This window comes from Thunnus thynnus, chromosome 21, assembly GCF_963924715.1.
Source record: "Thunnus thynnus chromosome 21, fThuThy2.1, whole genome shotgun sequence".
Lineage (NCBI taxonomy): Eukaryota > Metazoa > Chordata > Actinopteri > Scombriformes > Scombridae > Thunnus > Thunnus thynnus.
The window spans coordinates 9006982-9024491 of record NC_089537.1 but is presented as its reverse complement, the minus strand read 5'-3'; the positions used below and the strand labels follow the sequence as shown (position 1 = coordinate 9024491).

General features: G+C 42.1%; 1 protein-coding gene across 16 annotated transcripts in view; it reads left to right on the top strand.

The window, feature by feature from the left end:
• Positions 1 to 17510, top strand: part of scrib (scribble planar cell polarity protein) — a 68550-nt gene that overhangs the window by 22725 nt on the left and 28315 nt on the right. For 15 of the 16 annotated variants that reach the window (XM_067577510.1, XM_067577506.1, XM_067577502.1 and 12 more), the window contains exons 2-16: positions 4215 to 4332; positions 5894 to 5972; positions 6664 to 6753; positions 7236 to 7292; positions 7661 to 7724; positions 8734 to 8808; positions 9137 to 9281; positions 9927 to 10045; positions 10195 to 10394; positions 10818 to 10984; positions 11453 to 11580; positions 11865 to 11990; positions 12127 to 12312; positions 12421 to 12792; positions 14632 to 14694. In XM_067577510.1, the coding sequence (XP_067433611.1) occupies positions 4215 to 4332; positions 5894 to 5972; positions 6664 to 6753; positions 7236 to 7292; positions 7661 to 7724; positions 8734 to 8808; positions 9137 to 9281; positions 9927 to 10045; positions 10195 to 10394; positions 10818 to 10984; positions 11453 to 11580; positions 11865 to 11990; positions 12127 to 12312; positions 12421 to 12792; positions 14632 to 14694 (1989 nt within the window). The remainder of the gene's footprint in view (positions 1 to 4214; positions 4333 to 5893; positions 5973 to 6663; positions 6754 to 7235; positions 7293 to 7660; positions 7725 to 8733; positions 8809 to 9136; positions 9282 to 9926; positions 10046 to 10194; positions 10395 to 10817; positions 10985 to 11452; positions 11581 to 11864; positions 11991 to 12126; positions 12313 to 12420; positions 12793 to 14631; positions 14695 to 17510) is intronic. The other variant, XM_067577505.1, reaches the window with a different exon arrangement.

Genomic DNA, 17510 nt, shown 5'->3' with positions numbered 1-17510 from the left:
GGTCACTGCACTTACAGTGGAACGTTAGTCATACAGAGAACATAGAGTCTACTCACATGTGAGGCTGCACACACACACACACTTTGCCTCTTGGATATCTGTAGTCACATTTTAATTAGTTTGTCTGGAGTGATGTGAGGTCCACAAACATTAACATTCTGCTCTGTGAATTTACAGTCTCTTCCAGCGCGCATAAACACTCTCATAAACACTCTTAAACAAACACAAACCCCCGCTAATACACATGAAAACACAAATATGCACGTTAACATCTGCCCACCCCCCACCCCCGACACACACATGCTGAGTACTGCTACTGTAGCCAGAGAGTTCTTGGCAACGCCAGCCAAAGTAAAACTAAGATTTTCTAAACACTGCTGTGTTCTGGCTTAAAAGACCTACAGCACAGGATCTTCCCTCCTGCGACTTAAAGATTTCTGCAAAACGTGCAAGCGTGCATGCAAACACACACATACAAACACACATCCTGAGGTACATGAACGCACTTCGTCTGTCAGGCAGGAATGTAACCCAAGCAGAGAGATGTCAGATAAATCAAAGCATTTTATGACACTCAACACATACTGACGTGCAACGTGTCATTTGTGTAACCTCTCAGTGTATCTCATCACACACACACACACTGCTCTCTGTAACAGGTTGCTCATGGGTGACCAGTCTTCATTCACTGTATAATAATAGGAGATATCTCAAAGAAGTACCAGCACCACAGAAGCCACTTCACACTAGCTTGAGTTGGCCATGTTTTTGGATGTTACACAGACCTAATCCTCCCCTGTGTGAAACGTTATCATAGTCCGGCAGAATCTTTGCAGCTGTGTCAGTTCTCATAGCTGTCTTAGTCACTAATAATATAATTTATCTACCACTCTATCCTCTGGAATCCAAAGCAGTTTGAAAGGGAGTGTTGCATTAGGTTTGACTCTGAGCTTTTTATTCATCCAACCACTTAGAATTAGATGTTTTATCTGCTAGAGCTGTTTTTAGAAAGGGTTGAATGAAGACTTCCTTACCACATTAGAAAGTGCTATCAACAGTTGACAGATGGCAGGTGTTGATTTCCAGTTTTAATGCTTGCTTTTCCTCTGTTTGGTTTACTTAATAGGCTTAACAGCAAATATACAGGATATTACTTTTTACCAGTGACTTGTTGCAAAGATGGATTTGGTTATTCACCGTCTTATAGGCACAAGAAAGGCTGGTACATAGTGGTTTTAAAGGCTATTTACAAGTGAGCTGTGGTGACTGGAGCTCTGAGACCCCACACTGCCCTCTGCTGACACCGCTATCATTCACCCACGCTCCCTCTTCACATCTTCCTTAAGCAAACAAGTCTCACCAAAGCCCTCATTAAAACATCCCACTCGCAAAGTTGTAAAGGAAACTTAACACACTGGTTCTCACCAACGTGCCGTCTCACTCTACAAATGGTAACACACACACACACACACAGGCACAAACACAAATACACACACACAAACAGTCCTGTAAATGCTGCCTGAGTGACTGAGCAGACTGATGTGGCTCAGTAATACAATGAAGAGACGGTGGCGGTACACTAAATCCCACTGCTCCCACTTGTTATTCCAACTGACCCATTGACCCGTATAAAACTGTTGGTTCTCCATTGTTTAATTTGAAAGTACACCAGTTGGTGGGAAACGGCAGGGACATCAGACCCAGTTTAAATTGAGGGAATTGCAGTTATTGCCATTGTTTGAAAGGGATTTTTATTACTTTACCAACTTTGACTGCTTTAAAAGTAACTGGAACAGATTTATTACGCGTGGAAGAGTTGACGTGATTGAAAAATGTTATCAACTTGTCGGTATTTGGTTGTAGGAGTTACCTAACATCTTTACTATCTTCTAAAAAGTTGAAAAACTCGTGAGTCTACTCCCGTGTTGTTGTGTTTTCGTTGCTGGAGTAAAGCTGTTTTGTAGACTGGGTAAAAGCATCATAGTTGCTTCCTAGAAAAACACCGGCAACCCTGTCTGCGAGCGCCTACTTAGGAGTGAATGGCCATCTTTGTGAGTGTTCATAATTACTTGTTCACAGGCATGATTGCATTACCGTCCAGCTTTCCCCTCATCACCGATTGGGCTCTGGACGATATCAAGAGAGGAGAGGAATGCACTGATGCAAAAGCTTTTATTGGGTGATTGGTTTAGCCTGGATGGAAGAATCGCTGATTGTCTGTAGCAGTAACATACTTTGGTATGAGAGTACTGCCTCATCGTGGGAACTTGAAACTCCAGCCATATTTGTAGGGGATAGAAATGAGGTTTTTAAGTTTGTGTTTAAGTTCTTGTATCTGCAGAATGAGTGCTCAGGTGTGTGTGTGTGTTTCATAGCACTCACACCCTGAGAGGCTTTCATCTCCAATTGTCACCTGTTCTGCCAGCAAGGTTGCCTCCCCTCCAGGGGGCCGGTTCCCATCTGGGCTTGGCCTCGGTCACATGGTCCCCCTGAGCTCCTGTTTCCTGTTCCTGCCATCTGATACCTGTCACCTGCTACTCAGTGAGCCAACACCCTTTTTGTCTCTCTCTCTGGCTCCGTCCTTCCCCGTGTTTATCTCCTACCTCCCGCCCCCCCTAACTTCACTCCATCAGGAGGGGGAAGCTGGTTATAAACTACCAGTCAGCTGCTGGGAAATGTTGAATATTAGGAAAGTACTGACAAGCTCTATCTTGCTGCTGTAGCCAACTTCACTCCCCATCCTAACACGGTGCACATAACCAGTTAAGAGCAGGAAATATCTGTCATCAAGGAACTGAGTGGAGCTGAACTGCGCATTCTTCTCTTTGGCAGCGTAATTGTAGAGCTGTCTCCCAGCATGTTGCATTCAGTGTGTAGATCTGTGTGTTATTACACTTTTTGTCAGGCAGAGACCCGACAACACACATCAAAGAACGTTTTGTCTTATCTGATCGACTACATGTTTATTCAACACTTGGGATGCAAGAGTGTGACGGCGCTACATTTCTGAAACCTTAAGCCCCATGAAGCAGGAAGTGTTTGGAAATTGTCTGAATTTTCTCAATTTAGTATGTTAATCTCTGCGGTTATTGACACACAGGGGTTGTTTTCCACAGAGGGCCTTGTTGACGGCTTGAGGTTTAATTTGAATTAAGGTTGAGGCTCCAGGCTTGCAGACGTCTGTGCACCCTATGTTCAGAAAGCATCCCTGAATAATGAGTTTATACAAATTCCTATTCCAGTAAGCCCAAGTCGGCAAGTTCCTCAAGACGCTTCCTTCGTTGCAGCGTCTGAGAAGTCGCCTGGCTTTTGACAGAGTAAACAGTGGGTCCTCTGTGGGCTGCAGAACTAGGGACTGATTGAGGGGTTAATAACTGCATAGTTTTGGCCTGTTTATCTTGCTGTTCCCCCGCCAGCCTGTCTTGTCTGTCCATCTGAACGGCAGATGACACACAGACGAACACACAGACACACACACACACACACAGCGCGGCTGGCGGAGGAATGTTTCTGAACGCTGTCCTGTCCAACAACCAGCCTCTTGTGAAAGCACTTGGCATGGCCACAGCCGCAGCACTTTCCTCAGCTCTCCCCTATCGAAAGCCACTTTGTTTGGCTGGCGTTGCCATGGCGAGGAGGAGTTTTTGGGAATATGAGGATGGAATGTCGGTTCTGGAGTCGACCTCCTTCTGAATATACAGGATGTTTTGTGTGTTCACTTTACAGTTATTATTAAGTCCTCAACATGTTCAAAATGAATACATTTGCTCAGCTGATTTTAGCATAATGTGTTTAAGCCTGCAGTTTCAAGAGCCAGTAAATCAATCCTAAACGCTGAGATCATGCAGCTGTATGTCCACTTTTGATCTAAAATGGTCATTAACAGAGCCAAAATGATAAATCAAATCATCTATTATTTATATGGCAACTATGGCAACTCATTTTTACTATTTTCTAACATCTTATACACCAAACGGTTAATTCATAATGAAAATGATTGTTAGTTTTGGCCCTAGGCATTAAGCGTTTGCATTGTCTCTACCACTTTATATGTTTTATAGATTTTGATTCTGTTATCTGCAAGATTTGACTGTTAGACGTCCATGTTTGCCCCTTGATGCATCCTTGCAAGATTGGACGATTAAGTGAAATTGAAAGAATTTAAATGTCAACTGCCTACAGAAGTATTAATATGTTATCATGTGTCTCCGCAGCCTTTCTTCAGACTACTGAACCTAAGGAAGCTCGGCTTGAGCGACAATGAGATCCAGAGACTCCCTCCTGAGGTGGCCAACTTCATGCAGCTGGTGGAACTGGACATATCCAGAAACGGTACATGAATACAAGTTCGCCGCACACAAATTGCTTTACTGTTTCATTACCAGTCAGCATGCAACCCAGTTCTTTTTAATGACATGTTGTAAAATAACCTTCCACTCTTGACAAGACCACACCAAAAACAACAAGGGAGTTATAGGCTATTTGTAAAAATTCCTGCCATGTGGTGTCTCGCATCAGAAGCCCAGCCAAATCAGTTGGAGGATCAACATGCCAGCAGCAACCATTTGATAAATATTAGCTCTTTGCCAGATTATCCAGTCTTACCTCAGGCACAACAGACATTTGTCTGTTGATCTTCATGCCTAAGACAAGCACAGTCATACATGTCACAGAGACTTCAAATAAAACACATTTAAGTAAGACCTGCTGTATCGTTTTCTGCAACTCATCAACAAATATCTTGCCCTCTTTGTGTCCTTGTGTGCTGCTCACAAATAAACCGATTCTCAGTGGCAGGAAGAGCCTATATGGTAGATGTGAGACATCTGCTCTGCTACAAACTGCATCAAGTGCTGTGGGAGCACTGTTCAGTGGCCTGTAAGGGGCCTTTCCCATCTGTCTGCCTGTCTGCTCCTGCTGCAGGACAACACTGAGCCAGATAAGCGTCATAGGCTGCTTGGCTCAGCTGGGATTTCTTAACGTGCACCTGCAGGATCCAGTGGTAAAAGTTATTTTTCTGGTCAGACCTGTAGGTCAGATTTATACTCGTGCCCTCCATATGTGCATCAGATTAAGCAGGCAAAAGTAAAGCTAAATTAATGCTCTTGTCTTTTAACATTTTAAGCTTTTTTTTTTTACCTTACAATCTATCTTACGAGCACTTAATGTAGGGTTTAGGTGCAGACACCTGCTTGCCTTGCAATGAATGAATGTTGGCTGTGGAAATTCACACCATAAAACCAATGCTTTTATGATATAAGCAATATGTTTCTTTTATTTGCAGCACAATATATTTATCACACAGATCTCCTTATCTCCAATCTGCATTGTTTGAAAATGCAGCAAGACTGTGACAGACAAAACAAATCAATAAACAGCCCTATAATCAAAGTAGCCGTTACCCCATCCAGCTGTAGATTTTATAGGTTTTTTCCCTTTTTTCTATATTTGACCCCTAAGTTATGTCTTTTACTGTACATGGGAAACCCTTCTTTTAAGACTAAAGCACATAAGTAACAGCTGGAATGCTTGTAGATACAGGGGGATCCAGTGATCTTAAGTTGGACTTGCATAATAAGTGAATCGCTATAAATGTGTGATTGCACTCTAAATTTTACTTAGTGGAAGGGGGGGGGGGGGACTTTGTACACTTGGACCATGTCCTCCCTAGCACAGCTTCCATCTCTCTCGGTCTCATTTTCCCTTTTCTTTCTCTCATTTTCCTGCCTCTGGCCATCTGGTTGCGATTAAAAGGAACTTAAAATGATTCGCTCTATAGAATACGAGCCTTCTACATCTCCGTTCTGCATCTGTGTGTCCATGGTGCTGACTCCTGTCCCCCCCACCCCCCACCTCCTCCCTCCCTCCCCCCTTCTCCTCTTTTCTCCTGCAGACATTCCTGAGATCCCCGAGAGCATTAAGTTTTGCAGGGCCTTGGAGATTGCAGACTTTAGTGGAAACCCCCTCTCCAGGTAAGTGAAGTAGAACAACCCATCACTCTTTTCATCATCACTACGAGAAAATAACGCGCTCACCCACATGTAACAAAAGGGGAGAAAATCAGTACGACTACGAAATATGCAACGAAGCATGATGAGTGTCATTCGTTTGCTCTAATTCCTTTGCTTTTTAAAAAGATGTGCAGTCAATTGTATGTGAAAGACTGTGAACGCGCATGTATACAGTACATATTCGAATGTTTATCCTGACTCGTAACTGCAAAGCTTTTAAATGTTCCACTGCTAAGACACAATTATGTACAGTACTTGAACAAATGCCTGGAGGAGATCATGGTTTGTGTGACAATGTGCTCTCTGACCAAACATGGCTCTATATGAAATCACACACATTAACAAAACCAGGATCAGATTTTAACCCCTGTAAAAAGTCACCGTTGCAGCGTTCTCTCTCTCTCTGTTAAAACATTTCTCGCTACACCTGCAATCAGCGATGTCTAGGTCGGTATTTTGCCTTTTAACATTCTCCCATCGGAAATCAATGGCTGGGAAGTTTTATATGCTGAATACTTGAACAGATGGGAATACCTAGTGGGCCAATAGTCTGTGTGAGTAAAGTGAGATCATGCGCTTGTACAAAAGATCTCTAAAAAAGACTCTCTCCACAATTTTCCCTTCTTTCTCTCTTTCTTTCTGTCTGCCTCAGATTGCCGGATGGTTTCACTCAACTCCGAGCGCTGGCTCACTTGGCACTCAACGACGTGTCATTGCAGACTTTGCCCAATGACATCGGAAAGTATGTATACATGCACAGTGGCTCATAATTTTGATTGGTTACGCTTACTTTTATTGTTTAACTATATTTTTCTTTTTAACAGTCACAGAAACTCTTGTTGTGTTTTTGTTTTTAAAGTATACTGTAGTCTGTTATCAAGCCGTCACACTCGTCCACGCCGCCAGACTGAAGGACTTCGATTCGGTTAGATCCATGAAACATTATGAGACCGAGCAGGTTTTCATGAAGTGTAATTGTGTTGCCCAGTGGGCTCGGAGGAAGCCGGTCTCCGGGCTCTGGGCCACTGCTCTGCTCAGACAGATGGAAGGAGCCCCTCACCATGCCAGGCAGCCCAGATGAACAGACCTGCCATCTGACTAACCAACCTGCCTCTCCTCTCTTCTCCCCCCCCACCCCCCCCATCCTCTTCACGTCGCCTGCCAACTCCTACCCCTGCTTCTCCCACATTTGCTTCATTTTCTCTACCACTCCTCTTTTTATAGTCTGGCCAATCTCGTGACGTTGGAGCTCAGGGAGAACCTGCTGAAGTCTCTGCCCACGTAAGTGTCATCTCCCTCCAGCGTATATGTGCTCAGCTTTTAGTCTCTTATTCTCCACCATCTCCATCATGAACAATAAGCGTCTGTTGACAACGTTAACGAATTAATGCAGCTATTTATATATCAACATTAACCTCTTTTAGCTAGAACCTTTTAGTTTTAGGAGAGAAAATATATCGCAGAGTGGAAGAACGTGCCAAAACACTACAATTTACCTTTTTAGCTACGCAGGTTTAAAAACATTCTTTGCATGTCAGTACATGGGAATGAATGGTATGTTGTAGTCATATGCAAAACAATGCTCTTTGTTTGTTAGGGGCACATATTTGTGTGACCTTCTGCATGTGCTATTTTCTGTGTGTTTTCAGGTCTCTCTCTTTCCTGGTGAAACTGGAACAGCTGGACCTGGGCAGCAATGAACTGGAAGTTTTAGTAAGTCGAAAACTCATCCGTATGACATACAGTAGATAATTCAATCTACCTTTCAAGTGCTCAAAACACACTCTTGATTTTGCCTCAAAATAATTAATTTTATATTTGAACTGCCGGTTGAACACACACGCACACTCTTGAAATGTGTCATAAATATCCTTCTCACATTCCCACCACAATAATTATGATCCGAACCACATGTCTACCTCAACGAACACAGCAGAAGCCGGTCTGTCAGACCCGAGGCCCCGTATGCGCCGTACCCCAGAGTGACTGCTGGTTTTAGCCTGGGTACGCCCACCAGTCTCAATAGGACAGGGTAAACAATGCCTCATGACCCGGCAAGGGCGGAGGCTGAGCAAACAGTTGACATCATGATGAAACCTTGCCCGCTTGCGTGTCTGTCATAAGCCAGCGCTTTACTGACATCCTCCTTAATTTTATTTATCGCTTAGACTCGCATTTGAGCTAATTTTGGGAGACTTTAGCCTACTGACTGGATTTAGGAGCTTCAATAAAAGGATAATAAATCCCAAGAAAGAGCATGACTACATGTAAAGATCCTATATATATTTATTTACCCATTATTCAACTGTTAATACCAGATAAATCAATTTAAATTCATATCCTTGTCAATCAAAAAACTATAATCCAAGAGGAGTCAAACTAAAGAGTCTTAAAAATCAACCCATGTGCCAATGTTTGCAGCTCCGAGCCTACTACAACAAGCCATGTTCTACCACAAGCTGATGTATTTAACCATCCAGTTTATATATAGAGTGCCTGTGTATTTAAGGCACATGATTCTTGTTTGCTGTATCCTCAACCTCTCTGACAGTTTTCAAATAGATCAGATTTCCACTCACTGTTTCCTGGTTTGTTTAGACCGCACAGTTCTTGGCATCGCACCACAAACATTAACAAGAATGACCAACCTGCTCTCTCCAATAACCAACCGCGAGTAACCAATATGCTCCCTCCTCTCCTTCTGTTTCATCCCATCTCTTAGCCGGACACCCTCGGCGCTCTGCCCAACCTGAGGGAGCTGTGGCTTGACCGTAACCAATTGTCCTCATTACCACCAGTAAGTACAGTTTCATAACATAGATTTAGTTTTTATGTTGCCCTTTTGCAAGAAATGTGATTATTTACATGAGCTGTGCGTAGCAGAATGAAACTGCGTTTACTCCAAGCTCAACATGCAAAATAAAGACAGATAAAACATGGATAGAAACATACAAAATAACAACAACAGGCACAAAATGACGACAATTATGTTAGTTGTTGTCTTTTTGTGTGTGTGTATGGAGGAAGTTAAAGGGAGTCTAATGGTTTTGGGGCGAGAAGCTCTTAAGAATCTATCAGTTCTGTGCTGTAAATAAGTGGTATTTATTGTGTGTATGTGTTTATAGGAGCTGGGGAATCTCCGGAGACTGGTGTGTCTGGATGTGTCAGAGAATCGTCTGGAAGAGCTTCCCTCAGAGCTAAACGGCCTTCTGGCTCTCACCGACCTGCTGCTCACACAGAACCTGCTGGAGGTCGTCCCTGACAGCATAGGTGAGGCATACAAGGAGGGGAAATAGAGAGAGACAGGATGGAAATGACAACTCTCAGTAAAACTATGTCAGAAACAGCAATGAACATAATTTTTTTTAAAATGAATGACGTCATAGCAACATTGGCTGACCTTTTACCATCTCAGCCATCCATACATTTCATACCCTCCGTTACTATCATTAAATGCTACTTTTATTATTCTGTGTATTAGAATATTCAGAAGTGTGTTTCTCAAACAGTTAAACAATCCCATATAACTTGTTACAAGAATTATAAGTTGCCCAATACTAATTAGTCCTTTTTAAACCTTCTCTTTCTCCTTTGTGTTTTCTCTGAACAAATGTGTTTTTGTGGTACTTACTGAAAGTTTGCCATCCAATTAGGCAACACTGTTGATAAAGTCGACCTTATGGCAGGCCCAGTGTGTGTGTGTAGGAGTACTCTAAGTGCTCTGTTAAACAAGAACAGCACTGCCCTCTACTGGAAAAATAATGCCAGTGAAGAGCAGCGCTGGCATTAGTTCAGTCTGTCTTATTTGAATGTGGGCTAACATTTCAACATCAAAACCACACATACTTACACATCACATTTACTGTTCGTATTCTATGCTTGCAGTTTGTTTAATGGCATGTTTTTCTTATCCAGGCTGTCTGAAACAGCTGTCTATCCTGAAAGTGGACCAGAATAGACTGACCCACCTGACTGATTCGATAGGAGAGTGTGAAAACCTTACAGAACTCATCCTGACAGAGAACCTATTACAGGTAGGGATTTACAGTATGAACCACTTACAACAGCCTCACTCTGACCCAGGTGGGATTTATGTACCCCTGTTAATACTCCATTAACAACTATTAAGCTTCAATATTGATTTAACTGATTATTAATGCTCTCTTGTCTTCCTCCCTGAAAGTCACTTCCTCGCTCGCTGGGCAAGCTGAAGAAGTTGACCAACTTGAATGTAGACCGCAACCGTTTGGGCAGCGTGCCCAAAGAGCTGGGCGGCTGTGCCAGCCTCAACGTTCTCTCATTAAGAGACAACCGCCTGGGCAAACTGCCTCCTGAGCTTGCAGATGCCACTGAGCTGCATGTGCTGGATGTGGCTGGAAACAGGTAACCTCACTGAACACCCTGTACCGTCAATAATGCACTGCAGCTTTTTGAGCTAAGGTTAAAGCTTTAAATAGAACGCTTTTTGCCAAAATAGTTTGTGTATTACCAGCAACCTGCAGAGGCACTGCACCTCTAGTTTTACCTTTTTTAATGTCATAAGGAGCCAACATCATAGCCTACACATAGATGTATCTTCAAAGCTGTGGTGCCAAGTTTGACTACATACTGGAAAATGTCAGGGATAATGCTTCAAATTCCTCTTAACCTATGGAGAGAACTGTATATCTGCTGGATCATGAACATGTTATTCCTGTTTTTTTTCTTCTGTGAATTAATTTTTCAGTACAAATGAGGTCTTGTTGACAATAAATTAAGTACTTTTTTAACTCTCTTGTAACTGTTATTCTCCTTTCCCACATCAAGATTACAAAACCTGCCTTTTGCCCTGACAAACCTCAACCTGAAGGCCATGTGGCTCGCAGAGAACCAGTCCCAGCCGATGCTCAAGTTCCAGACAGAGGATGACGAGCGTACGGGGGAGAAGGTGTTGACCTGCTATTTACTGCCTCAGCAGCCTTCCCCGAGCCTCGGTGAGTAGGACTTTGTCAGCCTCATTGTGGTTAAGTCACTAGTTTGTTTTTGTTTTTTTTTACAAATCATGTTTTTTGAACTATGTCTGCTTGATAAATGCTTAAAATACAGTATGTTGTTTTGAAAATGTTTGACTAAATCACTATGAGGGTTCTAACCTACTTTGGGTATCTTTCTTATACTTTATATATATTTAATCCTATAAGATTTGTACTTTTTCATATGCCTAACATACAGACTACATCACCTGGTACAAAGTTTTGATCCAACCTCAGTATGACATGATTTATGGCTTGTTTATGAGATTTATAATTTCTTTTTATATAGTTTTTACCGATCTAGTATAAATCTGTACATGGTTGTGACCCAGAATCTGTTCCTGCAGCTGTTCATTTAAAGGTTTGCTGCTGCTATCAGCTCAGTCTGACATCTGACATCTGCGCTCCCCTTCCTTCCTTTTCCCACAGAGAATTTGCTACAGAACAGTGTTGATGACAGTTGGACGGACAGCAATCTGAACAGAGTGTCAGTCATTCAGTTCCAGGAAGAGACCAAGGCTGAGGACGAGGATGATGAGGCTGCTGCAGAGCGCAGAGTGAGAAAACAACAATGCAGTGTCACTCGTGTACTCTCCTCATGTCCCCTTGTGTTGAGAATTTTTCATGTTTTGTTCTATTATTTATCAGCAATCAATGCTGTACATCCCTGTTGTCGTTTGTTGGAGCTGCAGAATTGCTATTATATCTTGATTGAAGATGTGCTTCAAATGAGGCATGAGCAAGTGCCAATATGATACAAAATCACCTGACGCTATTCTGGGCTTTAACAAGGTTATTACGTTTACAAAAGCAATTGTTTTTTTTTAAATTTGTTTTTCAGGGCCTTCAGCGTAGAGCCACACCACATCCGAGTGAGCTGAAAGTGATGAAGAAGGTGATTGAGGAGAGGAGGAACGAAGCGTACTCATCCAGACCTGATGGAGATGAAGAGTCCTCTGACCCACAGGTACATACTGTATATATTGTGTAATGATTATTATATCAAGCATGCTAATTAATGGAAAATCACCAGCTATTTTAGGAAGTGAACAAACAGTTTTGTTCTTGTGCACAGTGACTTAAACGGACGCTTTTTGTTTTAGGAGAAACGGCTCAGTGACCTTTCCAATCAGAGCCACGACTCCCAGGTGTCCAACAGCACACTGTCAGCCACCTCCCATGAAGAGAGACGGGAGGTAACCGCCGCCTCGCAGAGAGAGGACCTCGTAGACGGCCACTCTCCTCACGAGGAGGAGGAACTGGATGAGATGGAGGTGGAGTACATTGAGGTAAATATTCCAAATGTCCGTTAGTATTTACACAGCTATAAAGATAATTTCTCATATTTAAGGAGAAAGATAATATAACTCTAAAATCTGAACCCCACCTTTCCCCAGCCCACTGTGCACTTTGCAGAGGAGCCCATCATCCGTGGTGGGGATGAGGACGAGGAGGAGGACGGTGAGGACGGTGAGAGGAGCGACGAGGAAGACGAGAGGCCGGCTTTTCCCGCGGAGAAGCAGCGTCTGATCAGAAAGGACACGCCACACTACAAGAAGCACTTCAAGATCACCAAGCTGCCCAAACCCGAGGCCGTCGCCGCGCTGCTGCAGGGCTTCAGTCCCGACGGCCTCAACTCTCCCACGCAGACCGCTGAAGACGAGCAGGACGAGGAGGGAGAGCAGAGTATTAGCACCCCTCAACGCCATCACAGACTGGAGGCGCCGGAGCTGGAAGACAGCCGGCAGGTCAACTCCAGCCAAGTAAAGGTAAAGGAGAGACCCCGGCATCGGCAGGATGCAGTTCAGTGATGTTTGGCTGGGTAGAGATAGATGAATATGCTAAATAAGACTGCATTTGTATGCAGATTAGAGCAGATATTGGTGTAGAGATGGAGGTTCATATGTATAAAAGTGGCAAAACAAGATAAACAGTATGAGAAGAAAGTGGTATCATTGGTAGATTTATTAAAATCTTCGATTTATGTTATAATAATATATTTAAATTTAATATATTTTGGCTTGCTTATTGCCTCTATGCAAACAGGTAATACTGAATGCATAGAGTGCCCTTACCACCTTGCAAGTTGCATTCAGTTTGAAGTGGGCTGCTAGCACCGGAGAAGGATTTTGTCACTGCATGCAGGGTCATTGTGGAAATGAACGTCTACCCTTGTACTATAAATCAAGGGGAATGTTTTTCTCAGAAAGTTGATTTTGTGGTTTTTAACCACAAACTCACCGGTAGTTTCACATAAGAATGGCTCCCTCAGAACTTTGCTTTCTCTTTTCTCTGTCCCACGCAAAGACGAGACGTCCTCCACCCTAATGCTTACAAACACTCAGATATCATCACTGATAACGCTCACATAAACCCTTCAGCGCTTGAATCACTTAACATATGATGCAGTAACAGAGAGATGTAAAAACACTGTCTCATAATTTGGAGATAAATAAGAGAAGTTTTAACTTTATGATTTCTTTGATGTCAAATGATGATATCCCTCCCTTACAAGCAGCTGCAGGCTGAACACTGGTCCTGTTCAGTACTAAAAAAATCTCACTGTATTATCAGCCATTTCCTGATTTTTAATTGGTTAATTATATTTTCACACTCGTGCTTTTATAACTGTGTGTGTGTATGTGCGTGTGTGTGTGTGTGTGTGTGCGCACGCGCGCTTGTATGAGTTGAGTAAGTGAAGTCTGCTCAGGTGCCGCTTAAATGAATCTCTGTATTGATCATCAGTATTCGGGGAGACTTAATGAGACATGTTGATTTATCATTCTAATTGTAGAAATCCTTTTTTTTTTTTTTTTTTTTTTTAACACTGTGATCAAACATCATCATCTCACCAAATCTGTTTTGTGTGTGTTTTTATGGATGTGGGTCTGTTTGTGTGGCTGACCTCAGACCAACCGGAACGTATACTGGCAGAGCTGGAATGTGAGATCCAACGAGCCTTGTTTGTGTCATATGATAATAATCTTTTACAGGATGTTACAAGTCTTCTAAATGATAAAATATCACATTCATTGTTCTTATAAGTGAAATTCAGCATTTTCTTTTAGTATTTCACAGATTTTCTTTAATAGTAATGTTCTGTAAATGACTTTTGTAAAGTCATCTTGTAGATATGTTTATATTTTGTAGGCTGAAACTCTTTTTATACTTAACTACTATATACTATACTTTACAAAAGTAGGCCTGTTTTCTAAGTTAAATCTTGCTACTGGAGGAAATCGCCTTCTGTGGTGTTGAGGCTGGGCATATTCTCGTATGGGAGCTTTTGCCTTCTCTTGTCCGCTCTCTCTACACTGTTTTGCGCTGTAGCTCAGCTCCTTGGTCTTGTCTTTCCATCTCTGCCTGTATCTGCTTCTGGTGGCTGGGGGGTGCGAGTGTGGGATCGCTTCTGCTTCAAGGTGGTCCATCTCGGTGGACTTGGAAATCCCCACAACCTGCAAGCAGACAGCGGAGTGTTGGTTGTGTTTGGTGAAGTTTATGGAAAGAGTGAGAAAGTGGCTTTTTTTTTTTTTTTGGTGTGTGTGTGAGCATATTTTTATTTTGGCCTGACTAATCCGCATGCCTCTCGCTGGTTCCTGTCCTAACAGGGGGTGTCATTTGATCAAGTCAATAATCTGCTGATTGAACCTGCTCGAATTGAGGAGGAAGAGGTCTGTACCTACTCTTTCCCGTCCAGTCTGTCTCTTTGTCCCTCACTCACCTACTCATTCACCCACCTGTATTCAGAGGTGGAGAGAAAACCTACAGAAATCCATGTTTAATACAAGCCAATCACTAGGGACCCCCTAACCACAACTCCTTTATGAGATGGACAGTGTGGCAGAACCTGGATGCAGGAGGGCAGTAACCATATTTTATTTATCATATGTATTGTTTTTTCCACAGGGCAGCAGCACAGACACTCTTACATTGTGCCAATATCCAAAAGTATTTAATTATTCTCCTTGGTCTCTTAATAATTAACTCTCAGCCAGTGAGGTTAGAATTAAAATTATCTTGCTGACTTAATTTCAGATCTTGCCTACTTAGTCAGTTAGTTTGTGCTACCCACGGACTGTAAAATAAATAATGGATGTAGGCACCGTGACATCAACCATTGGTTTGTGGACTCTGGTTTTGAAGCCTCGAGTTTACATTTTGACCATCGCCATCTTGGTTTTTTGGAGCCAGAAGTGACCATATTTGGACGAGAGGGTGGAGCTGACCCTAATGCTAGCCGCTAGCTTGGTTAGCACTGTGCATCTACACTCTATATTTAACTGCGATAATGCTAGTGCTAACTTTTACTAGCGAAAACAGGCTTAAAACCATTAAAACAAAATTTACTTACTGGAAAAACTACAAAAAGTACAACCAAATGCCAAACAAGACTTTTTTTTTTTAGGTGACCAAATGTTACAATTAACTTGAAAACACTGTGAAATAGCGACAGCTACGCCTATACTCTGTGAATCAGGGATTACGCCAAGGTTACGTTACTTAACCAACATTGTCGCCGTGGTAGTGACCTGTCACTCAAAGTGGCCACACCCTTCATTATGCCTAACTTTAAGCCTTAATAAAATTTAAATGGGTGAGTTGTATAACCCCCTGTACACTTGTCATGAACGGGCAAATTAGCTACAGAGACCAAACATGTTTATTTCTGCTGTAAAGTTGGGCCTTTCAACATAGAGGATTGACTCACTTTTGGGGCCTCAAGTGGCCCCATAAGTTGCTGCTTGGTGCTACCATGAAAGGTCATATTAACCATTAATTGACAATAAATTAATCACTTTTAGTATTTTAATCTACTAAGAACATTGTGACCAACCATTTGCAAAGCTTTAAGAGCAGTATCCTGCTAAAGCCCACCATGGCTGCTGCTGCTTTTACTTTTCCTCACTCTAAATATTATTGTTTGCAAAAATGATCCTGCCAATTTTTTTTTTTTACCAACAGGGAGTTGCAGTTACTCAACCCTGACCACACATTTTTTTAATAACAACTTGTAAATCTGTCAGGAGATCAGAGCAGCCCTTTTCAATTTTCTACTTAGACTGTTTTAGGCTACCACCCTATTTTGTTGATACAGGAATGGGTTCAGATTAAGAACCCTGTATGTTTAGTCTGATGTGTCCTCCAGAGAAACCAGTTGCTCAGAATTATTCAGGGTTTTTTGTCCGTCTGTTGGCTAAACACTGTTAAGTAAATATTAAGAACAGACGAGCAGGAGCACAAAGGAAGTCATGATAATGCTACATAACTTCTGTTAGTTATTTCAGACTCATATCTTTGTCTTTGATTTATTTAAAGGACCAGTGTGTAAGAGTTAATGGCATCTAGCACTGTTAACCCCTCCCCCTTCCAAGCATGTAGGGGAACCTATGGTGGCCGCGAAACTCATGAAAAACATGAAAGGCCCTCTCTAGAGCCAGTGTTTGGTTTGTCCGTTCTGGGCTACTTTAGAAACATGGCGGTGCAACATGGCGGGCTCTGTGGAAGAGGACCTGCTCCCTATGTAGATATAAAGGGCTCATTCTAAGGTAACGAAAACACAACAGTTCTTATTTTCAGGTGGTTATTCACTAATTAAAACATACTTATGAATATTATATTCCATTTCTGACAAGTCTGTTCTGCTAGATGCCACTAAATTCTACACACTGGACCTTTTAAAGACAACTTTATTTATAAGGAACAGCAGCTCTGAAAATGGCACAACAAATACTTTTCTTGGGGAACCTGCCAAATATTATGAATTTCCCAGAAAACTTGACACACTGAAGTGATTATTAGTCACCTGAATACAATAATCATATTATGGTTGCGTACCTTTTTTGTCATCCTGCCTTTAAAAAAAAAAAAAAAAAAAAAAAGGCTGGCAATCCATGACATCCAGAAAAACTGATTCCTCCAGAGAGCATGAACTTTGATTGTAGACATCATGTTATAAGTCCCAGTCCAGCATCAGGTTCTGCCACACTACGTCTCTGCTGCCTTCTCTCTGCTTCTGCTGCTTTGCTCCTTTTCCTCCCCTGTCGATGCTGTGTTGCCCTGGAATGAATGGGCTTGTTGCTCTGTGAAAGATGCCAGTCTGCATCACCAGCTTCCTCCAGTGTTTTTTTTTTTATTTTGGTATGCAGGTATACAGAGACCAGAAGATGGTCTCCGGATGGATGAAGAAGTTTATTTATTGAGACTATTGTTTTTTCTTAATAGAATAAAACAGTATAGTTTGCACATGGCTGGAAATGGCAAACTAGATTTTGCTGAGCGGTATAGTTAATTGTCATATGGTGTTTAGTTTTAGTGAAAAAGAAATTGTAACATTCTTTTTTTTTTTTACTGTTCACTGTTGTAGAGCAACATTGCAACATTTTAATGAAAAATTCCATCTTATTACAACAAACGCTGAAGTTTGAACACCACAACAGAGTCCAGAAATCCTCTCTGCATCCAGGACACAGCACACTCTTCTCATCTG